At 39.6% G+C, this 26819-nt stretch overlaps 1 protein-coding gene across 7 annotated transcripts in view; it reads left to right on the forward strand.

Annotated features, from left to right (window-relative positions):
* SH3TC1 (SH3 domain and tetratricopeptide repeats 1) overlaps nt 1-6530 on the forward strand; it is a 55902-nt gene extending 49372 nt beyond the window's left edge. For 6 of the 7 annotated variants that reach the window (XM_075930808.1, XM_075930809.1, XM_006128236.4 and 3 more), the window contains 4 exons: nt 1960-2082; nt 2397-2547; nt 4482-4678; nt 5894-6530. In XM_075930808.1, the coding sequence (XP_075786923.1) occupies nt 1960-2082; nt 2397-2547; nt 4482-4678; nt 5894-6157 (735 nt within the window). In that variant the 3' untranslated portion in view covers nt 6158-6530. The remainder of the gene's footprint in view (nt 1-1959; nt 2083-2396; nt 2548-4481; nt 4679-5893) is intronic. The other variant, XM_014576110.3, reaches the window with a different exon arrangement.
* The last annotated feature ends 20289 nt before the right edge of the window (nt 6531-26819 follow it).

Below are 26819 nucleotides of genomic sequence, written 5' to 3' on the forward strand. Positions count from 1 at the left end.
GATGCTGTGTTACAATGCGAGTCATTTAAGTGTTTTACTACATTTAACTCTATGCTTTCTTTTACATACAAGTGTGACTTGCCAAGCAGCATAACATTGGTCATTCCCATTTATTGTGTCCCCTGGTAGGATCATGTCCCATTGATTGATTGTCATCATTCCACCAAGTTTCTTTGATGCCTGTTGTATCAATATTCTCATTTCATCCTGGACACTCAGGTTCACCCATCTTAGTCTTTAGAATTCTAGCATTTGCATATAAGCACTTATAAAATTTGTCCCTTTTTTGGTGTTTGCCTTCATTTGATGTAATTGAATAGGACTGTCTTTCATCTGGCTGTTTCTCTTCTGTTACTAGCTACACTTGATCTACTTCTATCCTGTTCTTTTTTACTTGGATATAGGGAGTCCTCATTAATGGATTCTCCCCCATGGGATGTCTTGTCCAGAAAAGTACATATTTCAGGCAATATGAGCTTTCTTCCAGCTCTTAGATTAAAAACTCCTCATAACCCTTTTCATTTTACATATCAGAAATCCCAAATATCCTCCTCTTACACCATCATCTTATCTATGCACTGAGACCCTGCAGCTCTTCTATCTAACTGATCTCATTTGCTGCTACCCATGGAGGTCCTTGATTTCAGTCTCTTATCTAGCAGCCCAAATTGGTCACCCAACACCTTTTTTTTCTACCTTTCCTAGAACCTACAACCACTGCCCCAGCACTGTCTATATGTCTGTCTAGATGTGTGACTTGCACACCTGACAAGCAATTCCCCCTGTGGTTCTCCTGGTCAGCACAAACCCAGCGGTCTATGTTAATAATGATTGGGTCCCCCATTATTATTACTACCTGTCTCTTCCTAGCAACTGGGATTCCCTTCCCTGGAGATGTACCCTCAATGTGAAACAATACCATGACATCATCTGGAAAAGAGGGTCTCAGTGATGGGATCGTTACCCTCAGCTCTAGTTTGATATTCTCCTTCCTTGAGACTTTCATCCTCCACAACAGCACAGAGTCTGTCAGTCTGGGGGTGGAACCATTCATGTCTTCCTTAACTCCCCCAATACAGCCACTTTGGTTTTAAGATCCCATACTCAGTCCTTGATCTGAACGCACAAATATGCCACTTCCCCAAAAAAGTGTTGAAGTGAAGGCCCCATATCACTTAAGACTTAATTTACAGTTTTGTGATTATCATAATTAAAATGACACTGCTTTTATCGAATGAATTAATGAAGTTCAGTTGATGTTGAATTCTCTTTAGTGTGTGTTCTTTTGTGTGCCTGTTTATACAATTTTGTCATTTGCAAGAATCATTGCATAACAGTGGCCATTTATGAATTAGAAGATTTGGCTGTTTTGCTGCCATATAGATGGTTGTAATATAGCTACAGTAGGAATACTTAATTTGCTTCATGTACATGTGTTTCTCACTGTTTTGTAAATTGTATCCTTTTGGAACAGTAACTGAGTATTCTGTATGTGACAGCAATCCTTCGTTTTATTGGGTGCATCCTGACATTTCACTGTGACTGAAGTGGCATAAATTCATTTAACAGCAGCAAGATACAGGGCCAGATTCTTTGTTGACTTCAAGGGAACTTCACTCCCATACATAATTAAAGCATTTGGCCACAAATTTAAACCTGAACTATAAATCCTCACTCTTTGAAATAGCCAATTGTCAACCATCCTTTATCTATCTTAGCTGAAAAAGTGCATATGTTGTAGCTACTGAGTATGTATGCCACAGCACTAAAGAATATATTGCAGTGAACAGCGCTACAGTAAAAGAGAGACAAGATGACATAAGACGACATTGCTGACTTTAAGGTTTATAATGCTGTACAGTGCGTACCAAACCTCATATACAGTGGCATTTCATTATGGGTTTCAGTTCTGAATGAATAAAAATGACTTCATAACAGAATGTGCATTTTTCTTGCTAGGTCGCTCAAGATGCTGCTCTTTGTAATGGGGATCCTAACTTAGGAATGGAATTATTTGAAGCTGCAGGAGACATATTTTTCAATGGTACTTGGGAGAGGGAAAAAGCAGTGTCATTCTACAGGGTTAGTGATTGCTACTTATTATTTGTATTGTGGTAGCACACAGCAGCTCCAGTCACGGCTATGATTGTACTAGGCACAAACTGTTCCCGCCCCAAAAATACAATCTCTTGTGTATTATGACTCTGAATTCTCTCAAATCCCTGAAGTAAATTACAAAGGCATCATTGACCTTGATAAAACCAGGATTTCCCCTTGTGCGCATAAAGTACAGAATTTACTAAACATGAGAAGAACACGGACCAGTTATGAGTATATGTGTCTTCTGGGTTTCTGTAATAACCAAACTGATCTTTTTATGCATGTGCTTATTTCAGGACAGAGCTCTTCCACTTGCCATCAAGATGGGAAACAAAATGGCAGAACTCCGATTATGCAACAAATTAGTGCACTTGCTGTTAAATCTACAGGATTATGAGAACAGTCTGGAGTATGCACAAGTATCCCTCATGCTTAGTGTGAATTTAGGTACAGCTAATATTCACAGACTACTGACTGACAGACTTTTCTAATAATTGATAGAATTCCAGAAAGATTTGCCCCTTCCTCCTTGGAATTTTATGATGCTTGTTGCCAGGGTTTTGCGTGCTTGGAAGTCAGTGCGATTTTCACGTCTGTTTTTGAATCCTCTCTAGCTGGAAGAGGTGTCAGCTCATGAGTTTTAATAAGTTTTTGTTTCATTTCTTAACTTGCCGTAGTCTAGTTATGTTCCTGCCTAACATTTTCTAATTAGCTCGCAGATCTGATATTATTTGTTTCCAGATGAGGCCACCTGAAATCTAGCAACTATTAGCATTAACCCTCTCCAGGTCTCACTTACTGTACATGAGAAAAGTGAGAGATGGAGACTTGATCTGGCACCTTGCATGATGACCAGAGCCTATAGAGCAGGCTGTTCCAATAATGAGCCATAAGATATGATTCCTACATCCTAATTTCTGTATTTATGGTTAATTTCTCCTTGTGAATTTTCACGGCCCTAATTCCCTTTATCTGACACCTCACAATCATTAATATATTTATATTCAAAAGACACCTGTGAGGTAGAGAAGTGCTGCTGCATTTTACAGATGAAGAATTGAGGCACAAGAAGACAAAATGATTTGCGCCAGGTAGCACAGGAAGTTTGATAGAGTAGAGGTAGACTCCAGATATGCCAACTCCCAGGCTAATGTCCCAAACACTGCATTATATTTCCTTTCCTCCTTTTACATGTAATCTAATCGATTCTCATGTAGCCATAAAGAGGAGTCTAGCACACAATCTGTGAATTTTGATTCCTTTCTTTCTTCAGCAGTGAATAGAGATGATAAAAAAATCAGTAAAGAATCTGTGGATATTTTTCAAAATGTGTTACTTTTTTCCCTAAATGTTAATAATGTCCATCTTTCTAAAACTTGTCAACATTTTTCTATTGTCATATTCACTGAACAGCTCTATAGCTAGTTGAAGGAAGAGAATATTTTTACAAAATCTTTTATCAAAATTTGGGGTGTGTTTGCGTGAAAATTTTTGATGGAAAAATGTTATTGAAATTAAGGCAATTTCAGACACATCTGGTAATAAGAATGTAGTCAAGACCTGAGATCCTACTAACAGAGATTATCTTTGATATGGTGTAGAGTACCTCCAGACATGAAATATTAAATAATCCAACCAGTACTAAGGACACCATTGTTTGATGGAGCCCTCACAAAGACATAGGACACACCCACTCACATCCAAATATTTAACCATAAGCCTACAAACTAAAATATTTTTTTTCAAAGACTGGAAAGTAGGAAAAAGAGCAATTGCTCTCATTGTTTCTAAAGGCAATCTTACCACAGTGATGGATGTGTGTGTGTGTGGAGGTGTCTAATTACTTAGATTCAGCAATTCTTACATAGACAAAATTTCCATAGAAATCAGAACTGCAGTATTTGGTCTTATGTCTAGTTGGGCAAAGTGATTTTGCATCGGACAATGTTCAATTATCAAAACTAAAGCAAATGAAAAGTAGAACAGAAACAAGACTTAAAGCAAAGCATAGCCTCACATATCTCACAGCAGCGTTGTTTCAGAATAACGTTATTCTGAAATAACAAAGAGCATGTCTATACTGCAAGCCATTATTTCGAAATAATGGTGAGTTGGAGGACTTCTTACTCTGACTCCTATAATCCTCATTTTATGGGGAGTAAGGGAAGCCAAAGGAAGAGTGTTCTTCCTTCAGGTTCCTGCTGTATAGACCATGCTAAAAGCTGAATTAGGCTATTTCGACTTAAGCTACCCAATTCATGTAGCTGAAGTTGTGTAGCTTAATTCAACTTTTGCCCTGCTGTGTAGATGTGCCTTGAGAGAATGCATCTTCTCCTCATTGTCTCTTAGCTTATATCCTGATTCATGTGTTATTTCATTAGGAAACCAGCTAAATGAACGAATAGCATATCACAGACTGGCTGCTATCCATCATCGCCTGGGTCACTGTGAACTTGCTGAACACTTTTACTTAAAAGCATTGTCCCTTTGTGCCTCTCCTTTGGAATTTGATGAGGAAACAATATATTATGTGAAAGTATATCTGATCCTAGGAGACATTATATTCTATGACCTAAAGGTAAGAAATATTTTCATTGCTGTAGTGCCTAAGAGCTTTAGTTGTGGGAAAGGATCCCATTTTTCTAGGTTCTGTACAGACATGACATAAAATCCCTGCTCCAAAGATCTTACAATCTAAGTTTGAAACAAAAGGCAACAAATAGATGGAAACACACAGATGGGATCATATAAGACACAATGAGATAATACTTGTCAGCATGATAGATTGTAATCTCAGCAAGTTGTTTGTAGGCATCATGTAAAAAAAGAGTTTTGAGGAAGGTTTGAAGGAAGATAATGAATTTGTTTTGTAGATGTTTACAGGGAGCACCTCCCAAGTGTGACAGGCAGCATGGAATGAGGTACAAAAATAACAACAGTGGGAAATACATTTACATCATTGTGTGTGTCAAACCAGATATTTCACTTGGATAATCCTGCTACCTTGAGTGAAAGAGCTCAGAGCTGTAGGAATTAGATAGTTCAGTGCATTTTGAAGGGAATATAGAACTTTCTAGTACCTGGTACAAGTTCATCAAGGATTGGTTTCTGGAATACTGTTTATGAATGCGCAAGCCTATAGGTGTTCTTGGATGAGAGAGCAAGAACCAAATAAGCATGGAACATGAAGTGCCATTTCCTCCCCAGAGATGGCCCCTCTTGTTCTGGGCTGAAGCAGAGTCAGGGTGCAGCATAGCGAAGGTGGCCCCACGGCTGTCTATTCTATGGATTAACAAAGTTTGCAGTCTTCACAGTTGTCAGCCCTGCACTTTTCACAACCATTACATTCACATTCACAAGATATATTTAAAAATCTACCTACATTAGAGTAAAAAGTAATACTGTTACATTGGAATTAAATTATGTTGTTTTGAATAGCCTATAGACATGTTAATATAGCTGAGAAAAAATGCTTCAGGTATTAATGCCAGGATGGACTAAAGAGCAATATTTTAATAAAGATCTAGGGAGAAGAGAACGGTTGATAACTATCTAAGGGAGAGAGTGAGATTTAGGGGTCTAACCTACTTAGATGTTTTTAAAAATCTTACTAGGCATCTATCTGTATCTTTAGGAGGCCTTAATTTACCTCTGAAAAATAAGTGTCTGATCATGAATTTTGCCTGAGTACAGCATTTAGGATTGGGACCAAATTATCTCTTGCTTTTATAGCTAATAAATTACTCCTCAGAAGCCATATTTGTGTACTTCTTGATATAACCTCTTATTTCAGGATCCTTTTGATGCAGCAGGATATTATCATTTGGCGCTTGCAGCTGCCATGGATTTGGGCAACAAAAAGGCTCAACTGACGATTTATACAAGACTTGCAATAATCTATCACAATTTCCTTATGGATCGGGAGATGTCTCTTTTCTTCTATCAAAAGGCAAGAACCTTTGCCACAGAGCTTAATGTCCGGAGAATAAATCTGGCACCTGATCAGTATTATAAGACCTGTGAAAAATATCATGTACCTGTGAAAAATATCATGTGATAACCTACCAGACAGCTAAAGAAATATCATTTTGGTTTTGTCTGACAACACAGAATGAGATTATATGTCGTACGTAATGTATATGGGACTTCAGTGCCACAGACTAATGCCCCTGTCTTGACAACAGTGGGCCACATTTCACTTTTGTTGATACATGTAACAACATTGTCTTCCTTGGGATTGGACACATTCATGTAAGGGCAGAATTCAGCCTAGGAATGGACTAATTTAAAAAAAGTACAAACTTTTTTGTATTAAAAGTAATTTTCTTTGTTAATTGTTTAAGTTCCAGTTTGTAAAAACTCATACAGATCTTAGAATGTGATATATATGTAAGGAAATATGGTAATAAAGCATTGCAGAGTAACATTCACTAGATAACCATGATCCATTTTGTATTTAATGAGATCAACACTGTTAAAACAGAGCCTACGTGCTTCTGAAAATCCTGTGTGTTGTCTATGCGCATCTTTATGCACTTAATACCCTTAAACATCTGGCCCTTAAGTAACTGACCTCCTAAATATGTGTAATGGGGGTCCGCCCACTTGTGAGTACCCCTCTGTGGCTGAGGGGTGTCAGTTAAGCTCTTTGCCTGGCCATCTGGTACTTCCTGGCTCCCTGAGTCTCTTCTGCCCCGGATGCTGCCCTGTCTGGTTGTGTCAAGGTTCTGAGGCTAGGATCTCATATCTGTTCTGGTATTCAGCTTGTGGCTAATCTTCAGCCACTGACCTGGGCTTAACCAGGGTCTAAATTTCAGCTTGCACTCAGAGCTGTCCATAGTGCTGCTGTTTTCCCGGTCAGTATATAGAACTGCCCAGCAGCTTCTTTTATACTGGTCTGCTTGGCCCTGATTGGCTGCCAAGGAGACAGCCACTCTATCCTTCCTGGAGGACCTCTCTTCTGCTCCTTTCACTAGTATAAATAGGGTGTGGCAAAACTTCCAGCCTCCTATAGGGGGGCATCAGGGCTTAGTCCACCCCTTCACAATTCCATTGACATTCAATGAGACTTGGGCTCCTAAGTGCCTAAAGTCCATTTGAAAATGTAATTTAGGCTCCCAGTAAGTTTCTAGATTCAAATGATTACCCTAGTGATGCAACAATCTGGGAGTTAATGTACCACACTTCACTGCTGGATATCAAAGCAAACAAACAAATCACCTTGAAGAATTTCAGCAAGAATATCTAATTGTGATATTTCCAGAATCAAGAAAAATGCAGGAAGCATCGCTTATCTGCTCATTTCTTCACCTCTTGTCAATTTCTCACAGCCACAGCATAAGTCAGTTTACTGTTCCAAGTTGTCATTCAGAATAAATATAATTATAGGAATTGGAAGCAGAGTCTATCATCACACTCCAATTCCAGGAAGAAAAAACATGCTTCCTCATCTGAAATTCAATTTTGCTACAAAGACCTGTCTTCCACTATGCATCAGAACATTAGGAATCATTAAGAAAGGGATATAAAAGAAGGCAGAGAATATCTTAATGCCTCTATATAAAAATATGGTACGCCCTCATCTTGAACATTGCATTCAGATGTGGATGCCTCATCTCAAAAAAGATATGTTGGCATTGGAAAAAGTTCAGAAAAGGGCAACTAAAATGATTAGAGGTCTGGGACATCTGCCATAATGAGGAGACATTAAAAAGATTGGGACTTTTCAGCTTGTAAAAAGACGACAAAGAAGAGGGCATGATAGAGGTCTATAAACCCATGATTAGTGTGGAAAAAGTGAATAAAGAAGAGTGATTTACTCATTTCCATAACACAAGAATCTAGGGAGTCACCAAATGAAATTAATAGGCATCAGGTTTAAAACAAACAAAAGGAAGTACTTCACACAACACACAATCAACCTGTGGAATTCCTTGCCTGAGTATGTTGTGAAGGCCAAGACTATAATGGGGTTAAAAAAAGAGCTAGATCAATTCATGAAGGATAGGTCCATCAATGGCAATTAGTCTGAATGGATAGGGATGGTGTCCCTCACCTCTGTTTGTCAGAACCTGGGAATGGATGACAGGGGATGGATCACCCATTTTGTTCATTCCCTCTGGGGTACCTGCCATTGCCCCTTGAGCTCTCTGGCTAGACGGATCTTTGGTGTAAGCCGGTACGGCTTTTCTTTCATTCTTATATTTTTACATCACAGCTTCCTGCTGCTGCCCTTGAACTGCAGAGCCTTATTCTCAAGCATTCCAGTCCCTCACATTAATTCATTCTTATGAAACAAGTGTGCGCATACGTGGTACACAACACTCTCTGAATGTCTTTTGCATTTCCCTGAGGCCAGTTGAAAAACACAAATGTGATGAGCCATCGGCAGTTTTTTCAGATGGCAGCACGGGGGTTCTGTCACAGCTCTGGTGGCACGGGCATGCTGTGTTCGTTTTTGTGCAGTGGCAGGCTGAAATGAGCCATGTCTATCATAAGCAAAGAAAGACTCATGCTTATGCTAGACATGAGTGAATGGCACTTCGGGTGAGAATTAGTTTCAATGCCTGCTTGATATCAAATCATCTTTGTCAAGAATGGTGATAGTTGTATTTCCTAGGATCCCAAAAAGTGGATGTCAGACTATATGGAGGAGTGAGTGGTTTGGCCTGAAGGACTGGACAGCATGTTTTATTGCTTTTAACGAGGTGACACCAGCGTGAGTTGAAGAAACTTGCTGGTGGAACTGAACTGCAATTAAAATTTATTTCATTTGAACCATCTGCCTTTCTGTGGCACAGAATATAACTCGTTAATCTTGTTAAGTGCTGGCTTGAAACCCTTAGTCATGAGGTGCTTTACTGGACTCAATATCATGCCTCAACATAAGTGGGCCTCAAATCTATGGATTTGCTCTTTAAAAAAGTTTTCAATTGTGTATGGTAGAACCACCAGCTGTCACATATCTGGCCAATTTCAGGTAGCTAAAAGAGAAGTCTGTCTTCTATTTGAATGAAGCAAATGGACAGAGCAGCTTGGATTTCAATATGTCAGCGAATCTGGATGTCTGTATGATAATCCACACCAATACCTGCGTTACCAGGAGAGTTTCTTTGCCAGGAAATCCAAGGAGAGAGCTTTTGAGGGTGAGCAATATGAGGATCCATAGGATCTAAGACTGAAGATCCAGTGGTCCTAAAACCCAGCACAAGTTGTGGAGAGGGGCAGAAGCCACCAATCTATTTTAAAAGGACACAGAGAGTAGCAATATAGGCATCTCTTCACCTACTGCTTTTGCAACTGCTGCTGAAGCTCAGAACTGATTGCACAGCTTTCCATGGTTATATTTCCTCACCTGAGAGCCCCTTGAGTTCTCTGGCAGAGATGCAACGGAGCCTGTTTTTGAGAATCCTCTCTTATAAACATTCTCATACACTGGAGCTTGTCAGTTGGGATTTGTCATTTAAAATATAGTGTAGCAGGTGGTCTGCCTCTTTAAGGGCCAGTCAATTGTATGCCATTGGCTTCACTGCTACCCCTCTGCAGGATGTAGGACTTTAAAGGAAGAAACTTCAGTGGTTGCAGGCTTGCACAGACAGGCGGTGCTGATGTGGGGCAAGAAGCTGGATTGAAGCTAGGAACTAGCTGAGGGTTATTGCCTGCCAGAGGACTTGTAGGAAGGTAGCTGTGACTCGGAGCCCAGAGCTTGTGCTTAGACAGTGAAACAGGCTGGTGCCATGGGAGGCCTGCCAGTAAGGAGAGGGGTCTGAAGGCTGAGCCCAGAGAAAACTCTTTTGTTCTAATATTGGTTTCAGACATAGGCCATGGCATTCTGTTTCCCTGGAAGGGACTGAATATCAAATCTCCTCTATGGGAGGAGTAGAGAGAAATCCTTTCAAAACTAATCTATTCAGTCTGAAACTGACTGGTTTCAATGTCCAGCCATTAGATTTTGTTAATAATTTGCTATGCTGAAGAGGCCAATATTAGATATTTGTTCCCCATGAAGGTACTTACAAACTCTGCGTCACCCCTTAATTGTTTGTTTTGTGCCAGTGTAAATGTTCTCGTCAATGAAGCTAACTCTCACTTATCTGCAAGTACATTCTTTTAATAAGTTCAGTCTGAGCAACCTTTTTCTCTGATTTTAGAAATGCAGTGTGGATTATATTGCATCACTAGTATGAACTCTTCATCCACAAGGTGGCAGTCGTTAGCTTAAAATAAAAACAGACCTTGCACCTGGGTGGTAAAGGAAAGTATGGACACAAGACAGAAAAAATGTTATAATTGAAAAATCTGCTAACATCAGTTTGAAGTCAACAGACATGACTGCTGAAGAATTTATCGAATTCAGCAAATATATGCTGTTCATATGAAATTTAATTAAAGTCAAATGTAAGTGCCTAATGGAGGACCAAAATGCATTCTGTGAGCTCAGTTCTATCCTCAGTTACACCATATAAATCAGGAGTAACTCAGTTGAAGTTTATTGCAGTTATGCCAGTGGGAATAGGTTCAGAATCAAGCCAAATTTCACCATTCAAAAGGGAAAGCCAGCAGTATTGTATTTGCCTGGTACGCTTTACAAAATGGTCATGCGCAAAATGGTAGCATACAAATGAAACCACAGATTAGTATAGTTGTAGAATTTTAGGGCTAAGTTCAGCAACCTTCACTTTAGGGAAACTTCCATCACGGTTAATGGGAGACTTGTTCAAATACTGACCGCAGGATCGACACCTTAGACATTATAGCCCAAATGCCATACCTCAGTAGTACCCCTCTGACCATGTGGCAAAGGGGCCATACGTATGCCCCAAAAGGGCATGCTACAAAACAATGGACAAAGAGTGTTGTGTGACAAATGGGGCATCACTGACAGCAGCATCACTGGCAGAGCAGAAGGTATACAACAAGGAGTGGATAAGTTGAGTGTAGCAGAGGTATGCAGGACCTAGAATGTGATGCTGAAGGAAGGAGAAGTCAGGGGAAAGATTTGAAGAGTACGGTCAGGTGATTAGAGTGACAAGCAAGGAAGGGGTTCTTACCAGCTACATTTGTCTGGAGTGACAAGGGGACAGAAAAGGGAGCACAAAGGGTGCCAAGAAAGCCAGCAAGGAGGCAGCTACTATAATCTAGAAGATGAAAGATGATAAAGGCCTGGATAAAAGATTTAGCACTGTGGACAGAAGAAAAGGAAATGTGTATATATCTACAGCATTGTTGGAGACCTGGCAATGAGCAGATACATTTAAAATACCTGATACATGGATGACGCTTGGGCTAAACTCCATGTCTGCAAATGTTTCAAAGATGTGGGTGAGAATGAAAGTGGCTGCTTCCTTATGTACATTTATAGTGATTGTCTGGTTATGTTATCTGTGTTGATATGCAAAACAGATGTTGCCCTAAGTATTTCATTCTCGATTCTTTACCTCTCAAAGATCTTCACTGTTTTCACAATGATCTCAGTGATCATCAAGGGATGAGAGCATATTTAATTCCCAAGCAGGTCCATCTGATATCTGCCAACTCTGATCATTAAATGACCAGTCTAGGGTTTTTTTTTTCAGTGTTCTGTCATATTAAATGCTTGCATGAAAAAGCAGATAAAACAGCATTATCTTGATATATATTCTCAGGAAGTTTATATCCCTTTTACTTGGAGAATTGTGTCCGGATGTTTTTCAGCAACTGATGTAACAGATATATAAATTCACTGGAATGAATCCTTCATAAATCATAGATGAGCATTTTCCATAAAACAGAAAAATCCCCTTTCTCTGATTTAGCAAAGGATGTTACTATTTTATGGAAAATGCTCACCTGTTCATGAAGGATCCATTTCAATGAGCCTGATAATTGAAATAATTCTGTTTATATTACAAAGTCAAGGAATCTTTTTACATGTTTTGACAAATGTTAAGTGGCACTTAAGTAGTCACACCACTTTGGCTCTCAGTTTGTTTCATATCAAAGCTTTCCCCAGATGGGTAAAACTTGTCTGTGTGGGGGTATGTCTACACTACCCCGCTAGTTCGAACTAGCGGGGTAATGTATGCATACCGCACTTGCTAATGAAGCCCGGGATTTGAATTTCCCGGGCTTCATTAGCATAAGCGGGGAGCCGCCATTTTTAAATCCCCGCTGCTTCAAACCCCGTGTAGCGCGGCTACACGGGGCTCGAACTAGGTAGTTCGGACTAGGGTGCCTATTCCGAACTACCGGTACACCTCGTTTCACGAGGAGTACCGGTAGTTCGGAATAGGACCCTAGTCCGAACTACCTAGTTCGAGCCCCGTGTAGCCGCGCTACACGGGGTTCGAAGCAGCGGGGATTTAAAAATGGCGGCTCCCCGCTTATGCTAATGAAGCCCGGGAAATTCAAATCCCGGGCTTCATTAGCAAGTGCGGTATGCATACATTACCCCGCTAGTTCGAACTAGCGGGGTAGTGTAGACATACCCAGGGAGACAGAAATTTCTCTGGGGCTGTACACAGATCCATGGGTCTGGATTTAATGCATCCGAGGGTACTGAGGGAGTTGGCAAATGTCATTGTGGAGCCTTTGGCCATTATCTTTGAAAACTCATGGAGACAGGGAGAGATCCTGGATGACTGGAAAAAGGCAACTGTAGTGCCCATCTTTAAAAAAAGGAAGAAGGACAATCCAGGGAACTACAGACCAGTCAACCTTACCTCAGTCCCCAGAAAAATCATGGAGGGGATCATCAAGGAATCCATTGTGAAGCACTTGGAAGAGGGGAATGTGATCAGGAGTAGTCAACATGGATTCACCAAGAGCAAGTCATGCCTGACCAATCTGATTAGCTTCTATGTTGAGGTAACTGGCTTAATGGACATGGCGAAGGGATGTGATATACCTTGACTTTAGCAAAGCTTTGGTATAGTCTCCCACAATACGCTTGCCAGCAAGTTAAGGAAATATGGATTAGTTAAATGGACTATAAGGTGGATAGAAAGCTGGCTGTATTGTCAGGCCCAACAGGTAGTGATCAATGGCTCGATGTCTGGTGGGTGGTTGGTTTCAAGTGGAGTGCCCCAAGGATTGGTTCTAGGGACGGTTTCATCCAACATCTTCATCTTCAATGACCTGGATGAGGGGATAGATTGTACCCTAAGCAAGTTTGAGGATGACACTAAGCTAGGGGGAGAGGTGGATACATTGAAGGGCAGGGATAGGATCCAGAGTGACCTAGACAGATTGGAGGATTGGGCCAAAAGAAATCTGATAAGGTTCAGCAAGGACAAGTGCAGAGTTCTGCACTTGGAACAGAAGAATCCAAAGCATTGTTACAGGTTGGGGACCAACTAGCTAGTTTGCAGTTCAGCAGAAAAGGACCTGGGGATTACAGTGGATGAGAAGCTTGATATGGGTCAATAGCTTCCCTTTTAGCCAAGAAGGCTAATGACATATTATGGTGCATTAGGAGGAGCATTGCCAGCAGATATAGAGAAGTGATTATTCCCCTTTATTCGGTACTAGTGAGGCCACATCTGGAGTATTGCATCCAATTCTGGGGCCCCCACAACAGGGATGGATGTGGACGCATTGGAGAGGGTCCAGCGGAGGGCAACCAAAATGATTAGGGGCCTGGAGCACTTGACCTTTGAGGAGAGGCTGAGGGATCTAGGCTTATTTACTCTGCAGAAGAGAAGAGTGAGGGGGCATTTGATATCAGCCTTCAGCTTCCTGAAGGCAGGTTCTCAGTAGTGATGGATGACAGAATAAGGACCAATGGTCTCAAGTTACCATGGGGGAGGTCTAAGTTGAATATTAGGAAAAACTATTTCACTAGGAGGGAGGTGAAGCACTGGAATGGGTTACCTAGGGAGGTGGTGGAATCTCCATCCTTAGAGGTTTTTAAGTCTTTGCTTGACAAAGCCCTGACTGGGATGATTTAGTTGGGGTTGGACCTGCTTTGGGCAGCGGGCTAGACTCCATGACCTCCTGAGGTTTTTTCCAGCCCTATGATTCTACGTTCCAAGATGGGGCATAAATTCCCCCAAGACCTATGGGTCATCACAAACCTCTCCACCTTCCACCATTTTCTTTGACCTTGCCTTCTCTAACACAAATACATAGCAGTTTGTGCATTATAATTGTAAACCCTACCAAAATAAGATACACCTCTGTATTTGTTTTCCCTCCCATTACTGCATAGGAAGGAGTGCTAAAGAAAGGGATCTCAGGGTCATAGTGAACCACAAACTTAATATAAGCAGATAGCTTAACACTGTTGTGAAAATGCACACATAATTCTGGGACATATCATCAGGAATGTTGCAAGTAAGAAACAAGAAATAATTCTTTTGCTCTACTTCATGTTAATTAAGCCTCAACTGGCTTAATCTGATTCAGGAAACATGTGGACAAATTGGAAAAAAGTCCAGAAAAGAGCATAAAAAAATTATTAAAGGTCTAGAAAACATGACCTATGAGGGAAGGTTGAAAGAACTGAGTTCATTTAGTCTGGAAAAAAGATTGAGAAGGTAATAACAGTACCTTAAAGGTTGTTACAAGTAGGAAGGAAAAAATTATTCTCCTTAACCTCTGATGATAGGACAAGAAGCAATGGGCTTAAATTTGCATCAAGGGAGGTTTAGGTTGGACATTAGGAAAACTTCCTGTCAGGCTCATTAAGCACTGGAATAAATTGCCTATGGAGATTGTGGAATCTTTGGAGATTTTTAAGTGTGTAATTGACAAATAACTGCCAGGGATGGTATAGGTGGTGCTTGTACCTGCTATAAGTGCAGGGGACTGGATTAATGACCTCTCCAGGTCCTTTCAAGTCCTATGATTTTATGCATTACTGGAAGATGCTCGGATACTTTAGTGATGACCATGGCATAATAACCTAAAGAAGAAATCTAAGTAATGTCAAGGCTGCTCAGAATGTGGATAGAAAATTTCAAAGGGAAACGTAAGTGGTGTTGATGATTCAGGTGGTATCATTCTTGTTTCTTAAACCATACTGATCTTTTTGGACACTCTGTGGGTATGTCTACACTACCCCGCTAGTTCGAACTAGCGGGGTAATGTAGGCATACCGCACTTGCAAATGAAGCCCGGGATTTGAATTTCCCGGGCTTCATATGCATAAACTGGGCACCGCCATTTTTAAATCCCTGCTCATTCGAATCCACGAGGAGTAACGGTAGTTCGGACTAGGAAGCCTAGTCCGAACTACCTAGTTCGTGCCGCGTGTAGTCGCGCGGCACGGGGTTCGAATGAGCAGGGATTTAAAAATGGCGGCGCCCAGTTTATGCAAATGAAGCCCGGGAAATTCAAATCCCAGGCTTCATTTGCAAGTGCGGTATGCCTACATTACCCTCCTAGTTCGAACTAGGAGGGTAGTGTAGACATACCCTGTTTCTGGAGGCATCTGATGTCTTGATCACTAATAATAATTAAAAATACTTTTTGCAAGAGTAAGAGTATTATTTCCAGTATTATGTCTTACAATAGAGTATCTACATTCTACTTACTTAAAATTTCCCTGTAGAATTCTACATAGATGTAACAATGCACTGGTATTTGCAAACACAGCTCTGTATAGTTTGTTGTGGTGCTCCTCATGTAGAGAGGCACGATATATTAGATCAATGCAACAAAATTCTAAACAAGTGTAGTTTGCACAGTCTGATTATTTCTTGAAGGACCTGCCAGTGTCTTGCCATTAGATTCTCCCCCACTGTTAGGATATATTATCCCACTCCTCTCCGAAGTTGATGTCAGACCTACTCTATGAATTAGTAATTAGAGCAAACTATAGCAGAGAAAATCAGTATATTCTCCTCTACTCTATTTAGACAATGGAAGCCTGAAAGAATCCATCTCAAAGCAGATTTTTCTGAAGGAAATAGTGTGAACTAGTTAGTAATGGATATTTGGTATCAGGAAGGGTACCAGTACCACAAGAGCTAAGATTGTTTTAAGTCCTTTAACATTGACACACTTAGTTGGACTTCTGTTGAAATTTGATGTATCTCAGAACAATGTAGGCTAGGATCAGTGACACCAATTTGGAGTTTGTTGAGAGCTAGGTATTCTAGAAATATAAGACCTGGGACAGCCACTGTAAGAACATTTTCTGGGTGTTTTTTTTAACAGAGCTAGAGATCAAAACTATGGATGTGTTGTGTAGCCTCAGTCTATTGTTTTATCCAAGGTAGTGCATGGTATCTGCTCCATCTTTGGGTCCAAAAATGCGCTAGATGGGGAAAGGAAGCTACAACTGGTTGGGTAAGAAGACTAGGATGGGGAGCCAAAGAGAGTCTGGATTTGCACTCTGATGAGCAAAACTAGGAGTGGGAGACTTGGAACTAGCTTACTGAGAATGCAGGAAAGACTGGAACTAGGAACTAGTGTGGGAATAAACAACATTGTGGAAGAAAGGAGACAGATCTGGGAAGGCCTTAGATTGTGGGGGAGACTGGAACAGACAGGTAAAGAGATTGGAAATGGATTTGTGGAGATTGGGAGAGTTTGGGAATGTTGTGGTGGTGAAAATTGCAAGTTGGATAGACAGCATAGAGAAGGAGACTAAGACTGGCTTCGCAACGGGAACCAAGATTGGGAAGAGAAGCCTTAGAAGTGAAGATTGGTGCTGGAGAGGGATGAAGAATAGGACTGAGGCTACGTCTAGACAAAGCCTCTTTCAAAAGAGGCTATTACGAAAGATACTTTCGCAAGAGCCTCTTTCGAAAAAGAGCATCTAGACTACAACCAGTACTTTTGAAAAAGCACAGTTTGCATTACATAGTGTCTTTTTTCAAAAGAACACTTTCAAAAAAAGATGTTATTCCTCGTAAAATGAGGTTTTCCGCTGTCGAAAAACCGCGATGTTCTTTCCATTTACTTTTGAAAGAACGTGGCAGCAGTCTAGACACAGGGGAAGTTTTTTTAAAAAAAGGCCACTTTTTTTCGAAAAAACCCTATAGTTTAGACACACTGTGAGATAAGGAACCAGGAGGGGGGAACAGATGACACTGAGATAAGGATAAGTTGAAGGGGATGGAGCTGTAGTGGGCAAACTTAAAGACAACAAGACTCTTCCCATAACAGCACACTTTCTACCAGTACCTGGAATGGAACTCAATAATTCTGAGTGTTACCATTCCTCTGCTGTCAAAATATAGGTGTGAAACCCACTCGCAAGTTATATGTCTCATCCCCTGCTAGTGCAGGTTCACAGATAACAATCTACTGTTGCTATCTGTTACTCTGTTAACTCATGTGGCCAAAGGTTGTGTAGTAAATCTAAAGGTTCCAACTAGCACTGGTTGAAAATTTTCTGACACTTTTTTTTTAAAGAAAATGTTGATTTGTCAAGCACAAAATATTTCATAAAAATGTCACCTTCGATGAAAATCTTCCTGCAGTCTCCTGATTCATTCACAACTCATCTTCCAAATTCCATAACAGAATCAGGAGTCCCACACACAACAGATTCCTTCCTGTGCAACTCTGATTCCACCTTAGCATAGGCCCATTCTGTGCACTTAATGAGTCAGGGCTACAATGGGAAAGACAAGTCATTTTAATTCTGGCATGACCTACGTGTTCACTTCGCAACCTTAATAATAATCTTTGAATTTAGTTTTTTGTTTATAAGGCCCCAATCAATGTAGTAAATAGGAAATAAGAATTGTTCCCTACAGGAGATGTTTCATCCATGCAAATTTTAAAATTTCTAACTGCATAGTTTCCACTTCTCTTTGGAGATGATTGCATTGTTTGATGAGTCCATTGTTGATTCATCCTAAATCCCTTTTTTTAATTTAATCCCATCACTTTTAATTTTACCTTCTTGCAGTACACTAAAGACAATGAATAATTCCTTTATGACCCTGATATTTATAATTTAATAATATTTGTACCTTTTTATTATGTCCTCTGGTGCTTCATTGTCTCTCTTTTATGGGATATGCACCTAATTCTTTTTATTTGCCCTCATAAATATATCTCTACAGTTTACAATTCATATTTATTGCTCTTGTCTGAACTTTCTCCAAGTTTGTCAGTATTATCCAGGATAACCTAGTGCATGGTTTTGATCACAATATGCTGAGTGTAATCTATAATGTGTTAAATGTAAATACTAATTCTGAACATCTCAAAATTTTGGTAACATATATATTTGGATCTAGGATTGGGACCTCCAAGTTCATCTCTGGCAGGTTGTTTCCTCCTGTTTGGGGATGTAAAATTTGGATTCAGATAAAGTGCTTGATTCTCAGCTGATGTCCACTGAAATTGAGTGTTGACTTCAGCAGAGCCACACTGATATACAATGGCTGAGGATATGGTACAAGGTGCTTGGATCTGAGATTTGGTGGAAGGTCCATCTTTAATTGTGATGTTCCTGTACCAACTGTACTTTACTTATTAGAGTTAGGACTATGTGCTGAGAATTTTAACAAATATAGATATATGAACATAGACAAACTGGCCGTTCACTACTTTGGATAAATCCACTATGGAGCATTGCTACAAAGGACACAAGGTTTTGGAGACCTCCTATATAATCTCTTCTGTTCTTGTCCTCTAGTAGTCTCTCTCCCCATGTCCCACGCAGTGGAATCATAGTGGTCCTTCTGCATTTGGGGCTTCCACAGGTGTATACCTTGAAGGATTTGGTGGAGAAGAGGTGTTAGATCTATTTGGGGGGTGGGAGTGCTGGATAGTGATGTAGATTTGAGAAACCAGTTGATCTCTTATCCATTAAAGATTGAGCAACTGAGGGAAGAGTTTGTGAAACTCCTTAGCTCATGAAAACCTGTAATCTTTCTTTGGCTTATTCTTATTTCTGTAAATAATTAGTCTTGTCTTCCACAGTTGGTGAGCCAAGATACTGTCTGCATTGTTTCCCTTTTCATAAAACTTGTCCTTGGCTGGTTTTTCTACAGTGTTTGTTTCCCAGAATTTTTGGTTGAACTCTTCCCTCATTTGCCATCTTATACGGGAACAGTTAATAGTCCTTATCTGATGAGTCAAGACAATGCCAATTAGGGTAATTTTATTCCTGGGTATAATTCTGAAATTTTAAAAAAAATCACAAGTGGAAATTGTGCACCTGCCAGTGATTCTAAATGAGGCTACAAGGGAAACATAAAAGCATTTTATTTTTCAAAAATGGATATCTACAGATATTTTCATAAATTCCCTTGTAGCCTTATGCAATTGGTGCTCTGACGTGTTTTTATCAGAAGGCTAAATTTAATGTCCTAGGCTTAGATGGAACATGTGCTTTCACTACCAGTCAGCTAGCCTAAGATATGATCATTTTTTTATTTTGCTAGAGCTATTTTCTTTTCCGATTCTTTCTTTTGTGAGCACAGAACTCTTCTCTGCTGTCTGGCTGTTTATCACCCATTATTCTAATAAATCTATATTCCACAAGGGGGAATCTGGGTAGTGGTTTTCAATGGTGTTGCTCAAAGTTTAATGAAATATACTGTCCCTGACTTTCTTCTCATTTTAATCACCTTAGGGTAACTCTATTAGTTTCAGTGGATTTGCTGTTGAAAGGAAAATCAGGTCCATTAAATTGTCATTTGGATTTTTCTAGGCAGAGATTATTTTCTAAAAGTGGTGCTCTAGATCAGTTACAACTGTTGGGTAGAAGCAAGAATCATGAGGTGAAATTCGATGGTCTTTGTCATACTGTAGGTCAGACACCATGGATGGCCCTGTGTGGCCTCAAAATGTGCAAAACTTTGAATCTGAAAAACATGGGACAGTTTGTATGCAAAATAGAACGTTCTTGGTTCTCTTTTTCTCCTCAGAGGGTTTATAAGTTTAGAATTTTTAAAGTAGTTTTGAATATACTTCAGAGTTTGGTGTCTGAGTTTCCTCTTAATCTACGTCCATTGAATTCTGTGCAGCACAGGAGAGAAGTGGATCAAGCTGTTAATTGAAGAATTTGTATAACAAATGACTGAAAGCAAACCTAAGTGAATAGGAGAACATTTAATTAGTGAAAACAATGAGGAGTCCTGTGGCACCTTAAAGATTAACAAATTTATTTGAGCTCACTCTGGCAGATGTATGAAGTGGAAACGTCATTAAATTAATCTAATTATTGAAATTCTCAGGTAAAGTTTTTTGATTAAATAATTAAACATTCAAATAAGGAAAATGTGGATATTGGCATCATTAAGTTGAGGTAAGTTTTGAGGGAATTTATCTATTTCCATTCAATATGTATTTTAACTTTCATCTTAACTGAAGAGTTTTCTGGCTTTCTGTTTTGACAGCTACAATGTTTCTGTAAGGATTGTAACACACGTCTCTACAATAGACTTTCAGTTTTAATTCCAATTTAATAAAGCCATTTTATCTGAGAGTTTCATAGGTTTTTAAAAAGTGGAAGTATTGTTCAGAGGATTTTTCAAGTGAGCCTGAATCAATGCATCCCTGTTTCCCTTTCCACGCTGTCTCTGAATTATAGTTCTTTGTGACGTTCCATGGGCCATGTTTATTGCTCCTCATTATTCCTACTCTCCTTTTATTTCCTTTTGGAATGTATCAGTGCTACAGGGTAAAAGCTCTGAGAAAATGCTGTTTGATTCCATAGTGACTCATTTGACAGGCCTGCTTACTTACTCCACTCTTACTTACTTGCAATAAACTCTCATGTCTACTCACTTACCAATCTATTCACTAACTTACCACCTGACTTAAGATACCTGCAGAGCCCCTGAGCCATGCAGGCTGCTCCTTGTTGTACCTATTCCTGAGGCCCTGTTGAGCTCTGAACTTTTGGAAGGCCAGCATCCTTAGGCTGAGTTCAGGAGTGAGACTAATTTGCTCCCAAAGTCTTCAGGATGATTTGGAGAAGGCTGAAGAGAAGCAGCAGGTATCTGGGCAAGATTTCCCTTTCTAGTACATCTTTTAAGCTTGACATGCTCCCAGGTAATGAGTGATCTTCTTATTGATCTTAGAATTGACATAAGGAACTCTGCAGGAATACATGGACTTTCAAATGTCTGCGTGTTCCTTTGGTCCAATGAAGATGTGAGGAACCAACACATCACAAGAACGTGTGAGAATTAGAATGTCCTCGCTTCTGAGTTCTAATATCCACAGAAAGAGTGCCATTGTACTGAGAGCACTGCAGGGCTGGAAAGGTTCACATGCTACAGATGAGTTTATTTATAGGACACAACTGTAAGGTCAAGCATAACTTGAGCTTAATTGCAGAATGGTTACTGCTTGTTCATACTTATAATTATAATACAAAATATATACAGAGGATCCAGTACCTACTCTATATGTGTGTTCGAAATATCTTCAAACCTACAGTTTCATCCTGTAGACCCTTAGTGTGGCAACTAGTTCTTACTTGCATGTGTAATCCTATTGACTCCTAGCAGGGACCAATGGAGGATTTATAGGTTTGCAGAATCAGACTCCAAATGAAGACTCCCCCCAGTTTTCAATCTAGTGTAATTCAAAAGGAAAAATATCCCTATTTGCTCCCACTGAAGTCAATTACAAAACACACACTGATTTTTAAGAGAGCAGTAATGAAATCAAATGTAATAAGATATGCAGCCATTTTTAAAAGAATACTAAAGACAAAAAAGTTGAATAAAAAGAGCAAGAACAGAGAGGGGCCTGTTTAAACCATTTGCCTGTAGCAAACCTTTGAAGTTAACCTGATTTTTTTCTCTCTCCATTTCAAATGCTTAATCCAGTGTTTTCACTGGGAAATTGGCTTTGCTGGATGGAATCAAGTGCCACTTTTCATATGGCTGGTGATGCATTACAAATATATTCATACCCCCAATTTTGTGTTCCAGGGGGCAAAGCCAAAATCAATACATTCAGCTTGGATAAATAGAAATCCAAATAAACAAACTTCTATTTATGAAATAAGTATCAATGATTGTGAAACAGTTCATTTAGTTTGTTGTAAGTGAACTCATTAAAAGAAAACAACCTAGCTGATTTATTTTACATCTGCTCCTAAATTCTGCCTTTTACAAAGAACTTGGGGACTTATAATGGAAGACCATAGGTATGTTATCAATAAGCCTGATCGAAAGTCCATTGAGGAAAGCAGAAAGGCTCTTAGTGACCGACTATCTCTTTTTGTATCTGTAGATCACTGTATTGTTCCTAGAATTTTTAGCATTAAAAATCAAGTGCTTGTGAACTTGGTCAGACATGGCATTGGAGACAAAAATCTTCTCCTTACCTTATCTATTGGAGGCACTGCATGAGCCACAGTATCTACACTGGTCCTGAAAGACTCCAGTGAAGGGAGGATAGTTTAGTCTTTAGGCTGATACATACTTTGTTGTCTGTCCCTGAGACTGAAAATTCTGATATGGCCACCTGTCTACAAGGAAATGGATTTAAGAGAGAAGAGGCCAGTAAACAGCTGTCACATTATATTTTAATATATCTAGTCACTAACATCCTGGTCTGGATTGGAACCAGTAACTTAGAAGGGAAAGGCAACAACAATATCATGTTTCTGGTCTGCTGAATGATCCAGGGCTAAAATAATTTTTATGAGTGCAACTATTCTAGGCACAATCTTATTTTTTATTTCATAATGTATACCAACTTGACTCGCTTTACTGGAAAAAATTCAACCACTCTGAAAATTCCAAATACATTACAGTATGCACAATTTACATAGAACTGACCCAGCAGCAAGGAGTGACCCAGTGTCAAAGATGACACATTTTTCCATCTATATTTTACATGCAATTCTTCTTGGTTTCCTTTTTTTGCTGCATATTAAAATTAATGAGACTTGTGGGTGCAAAGTCTGATTGCATGTATTTGTGTGGAATAAAGAAAAAAATAAGCAATCAACAAAATCCTCTGCTACATATTAATCTGGGATAATGAAAGGGAGCAGAATTAAAATGGATAGATTTACTTTAGTATTGTTATTGTATGTGCCTCACCAGATGATGCTGTTACAAATAGTCTCTCAAGTTCTTTCTTTTAGCAACACAAGCAAAAGCTCAGTCTTCAGAAGACATAAAAAATTGTGGTTTTCTTTTTTTTATGTTTTTTTGTTTGTTTTTCAAGGTTCTGGATAGATGGAGCTACTGGAGCAAGAGAGCTAGGAGAGTATTGGGAGAGTTTGCTCTCTACCTTGGTCTCTGGGTTGTAATCTGAGGCAGTTGCTCCCTGAGACCCAGACAGTGATGCAGAGTTCATTTCATAAGGATGGGGATTGACCAGCATGATGTTTAATCAACTTTATTCAAGGACTGATGTATATGTAGAAGTTGCTTTTAGATTCCATGCCATTGATTTCTTCTCCCCTGGGAAACCAACCTGCCAGGCTCCAAGTATTTGCTACCCTTGAGCAGAGTGATAACAACTGATGTCAGAAGGTGATACCTGATTAGAAGAAGCAGCAACCTTATTACGTCACAATTAATTTTCTAATGTCAGAAAAAATACTATAGTGCTGGGAGCTGGGTGAAACCTTGTTGAAGCTGTTGGGCAAAACAATTAGCCTTTATTCAGAATAATTGTGAAAAACAATTAACTCCTTTATTGAATGGATAACTGAAACAACAGGAGCCACTGCCCAAAGCTCAGACCTATGAAAGGCTGGGTTAGCAGTTTAAGCAGCCTGAGGTGTTTTCCCCGGGGTTTAAATGCAAAGGCATGAAACTTAGAATTGTTTGATGGAGTGGTGTGTGTATGAGAAAGAGACAGGGATGGAGCAGACACACCCTAGAAGCAGGTAAAGAAGACAGAAAGGAAGCCCCAGACAGAGCCAGAGAAACACTTGTGGGTTGATATTCAAAAGAATGAGTGTGAGAGAGCGCTTTGGGCTGAGTGCTGCCTGGGAAGAGGCTTGGAACTGTGAACAAAGAAACTATCTCCTAAGGTGGTCAGGGAACCAGGACTTTATACAAATGCTTCATAGATAGACAAGACTCTTCTGGTGGTTACAGTCTGGAGTGTGAAGAGTGTGAAGGGCCTGTTTCTTGTAGTTGGAGAGTGAAAGATTGCTGTCTAATATGCTCAATGGACTGCAGGACAAGGCTACTTTGTTATAGTATGTGCCTCACCATTTCATAAATAGATGTATGCCATGGAATCACACCGTGGTGACTGGGCTACACCATTTTGTAATTGACGCAGAAGCAGTGGAGGCTGTCCAGGTAAGCAGACAGATCAGTGCGATGTACAGTAGCATCAGAGGACTGCCAGAAGCAAAATAATTTGAAATGGGGCTGTATCTATGTGTACCTCGTAGTGGAATAACTCATTTCAAACTTGAGTAAATCCAATTCCAAAACGGATTAATTAATATGGAATGAGATGCCAAATAATAAAAGAAGAAAAAGAAAGAAAAAACATCAAAAGAGCTTTTGTGCAGAGACACAAGGCAGTTAATCTCAAAAGTACTTCATTTAATTCAAAATAACTTCAGGGTTTTTTTCTTCTAATGGGCAAAGCTAATGCGATTGTACTTATTTACAGTGAGTTTGGAGCTTCAGCACCAAATTTGGTATCTAAATTAAGGTATCATATTTGAAGCTTCACCCTAGAAAATCAGCCATTTTAACTTCTTATTTCATCAGTTTTATTGCCAAGGAAAATATTTTCAAAACTAAAAATGTATGGGATTTATTTTTGTACTTGTAAAAAAGAAAAAGCCACTGTTGCTCAGGCAAACACAAGCACGTCAGAGCGATCGAATACTGAGTGAAGTAATGGCAACAGTGAGTATCAAGACTCTGAAAGGTGAGCCTGCTAATCTTTTAGGTGAAAATATTAATGTATAGGCAGTCTCTTTAACAATCACTAAACATGCATTGATGAGAGATGGATTTACTGAACCTTTAAAAAAGTTGCTGTGTTCAAATCTGTTTCTGTTTGTTTTGACATAAAATGTGCTTGCCAAAAGCCGTGAACCTCTCTTCACACACACAGTGTACAGTATGACCTTGAATAACTCCATTGATTTGAATGGGACTCCATGCAAGTGTAAGGGTCTACCTATGGCCATCAGATCACAGGATCAAGGCCATAGTTTGTGGACACACACACATGCAGTTGTATAGGAAATGAATTGTAGCCCTGATCTTGCAAACACTTACACACATGCTTAACTTTACTACCATGTGTAATCCCATATAAAACAGGATGAGCACATGTGTAAGTATTTGCAAGATCAGCATCAAATTCAGCAAGTTGTCAAAAGTAGAGATGATGGAACATTGAGGACACATAAATTACAACCTTTTTTTTTTTTTTTTTTTTTTGGCTGAGGGAGGTTCTTCTTGATTTTCAGAATTCCCTCTGCAGCTAAAACTGGCTAATGTAGGAGCGGAGTGGAACTGAAAAATGTAATTCCTTTTATATTTTTTATTTTTTCCTGAACATTTGAATTTTTTCAGTCAGTCATAAAGGAAGATTCAACAATGTCCACCAACAAAAACCCCAGGCAGAAACCCGTGTAAATGGAGACAGTGGAGAAAATGTGTAGTTTCTGGGCCAATTAAATCACATAAGGACACTGATGTGGCTTGATTCATCGAAGGGAAGTCTTAGCCTTGTGTGCAAGACATAAGACAACCCAAAAGATCTGCACCAGAGAGATGTGGAGCAGTTAATGGGGAGACAAATTTATGTAAATCAATTCCTTGACTTTCTTATAACCAGCTTGTGGAAATCATTATCACTATTACTGTTCTTTATCTATCGTGCTGATAATGTGTTAGGCACCATATAAATCCCATTCCTGCAAAGAAAATTGCACATAGCTGTAAGTGTGAGCTCCCACAGGAAGCCCCACTGATTTCAGGTTAAGTGAGTCTGCCCATGTGGTTACTTTTGCAGGATCATATTCACAGATACATGAGTTCCCTTTTCGGAAAAGTTTATAGTCCAGGGGCAAGTAGTGAAATCTGAAAGTTATGGAGGATGGCCAGATGAGGGTTATAAAAATAAGGTCAGTCCTTATATAGAAATCTCAGACTATTTTATAGGGGCACATCTACACAGCAGGGCAAAAGTCGAATTAAGATATGAAACTTCAGCTTCGTCAATTGCGTAGCTAAAGTTGAAATAGCTTAATTCAGCTTTTGGCACTGTCTACACAGCAGGAAGTTGAAGGAAGAACATTCTTCCTTCATCTTCCCTTACTCCTTATGAAATGAAGATTAAAGGAGCTGGAATAAGAAGTCCTCCATCTCAACATTATTTTGAAATAGCGGCTTGCTGTGTAGATGTGAATTTTGTTATTTTGAAATAACGTTGGTTATTCCAAAATAACGCTACTGTGTGGAATATGAATGCTCCTAAGAGGTCTGTGTGGAATGTGCAAAACAGTGTTGCATGACAGATAAGAGAGTCACAGTGTGAACTGGAGAAAGGAACACTATCCATGGAATTAATATCTGGAAAGAACTAGTGTTTCATTTTGCTCTTCGTCCACCCAATAGTGAGTGCACTTGCCACAAGCTGTGCATTAGGATCTATTTTCAGAAGGGTGCCTTGCATGTAATACAAGAAGGATGCAAGTTCCAGACACATAGCACCTTCCACTGGGCAGTGATTAGAAAACATTTGCTCAGATTGTTTATCACCATCCCACTTTCTGTGATAGTCATAACAAAGGGCAGGATCCTTTCGTCCCGGAGTTATTTAAGGCCGACTTTTGGATCACTCATCTTCCTTTTATGCTTCTTGTCTCA

The sequence above is a fragment of the Pelodiscus sinensis genome, chromosome 5, assembly GCF_049634645.1.
Source record: "Pelodiscus sinensis isolate JC-2024 chromosome 5, ASM4963464v1, whole genome shotgun sequence".
NCBI lineage: Eukaryota > Metazoa > Chordata > Testudines > Trionychidae > Pelodiscus > Pelodiscus sinensis.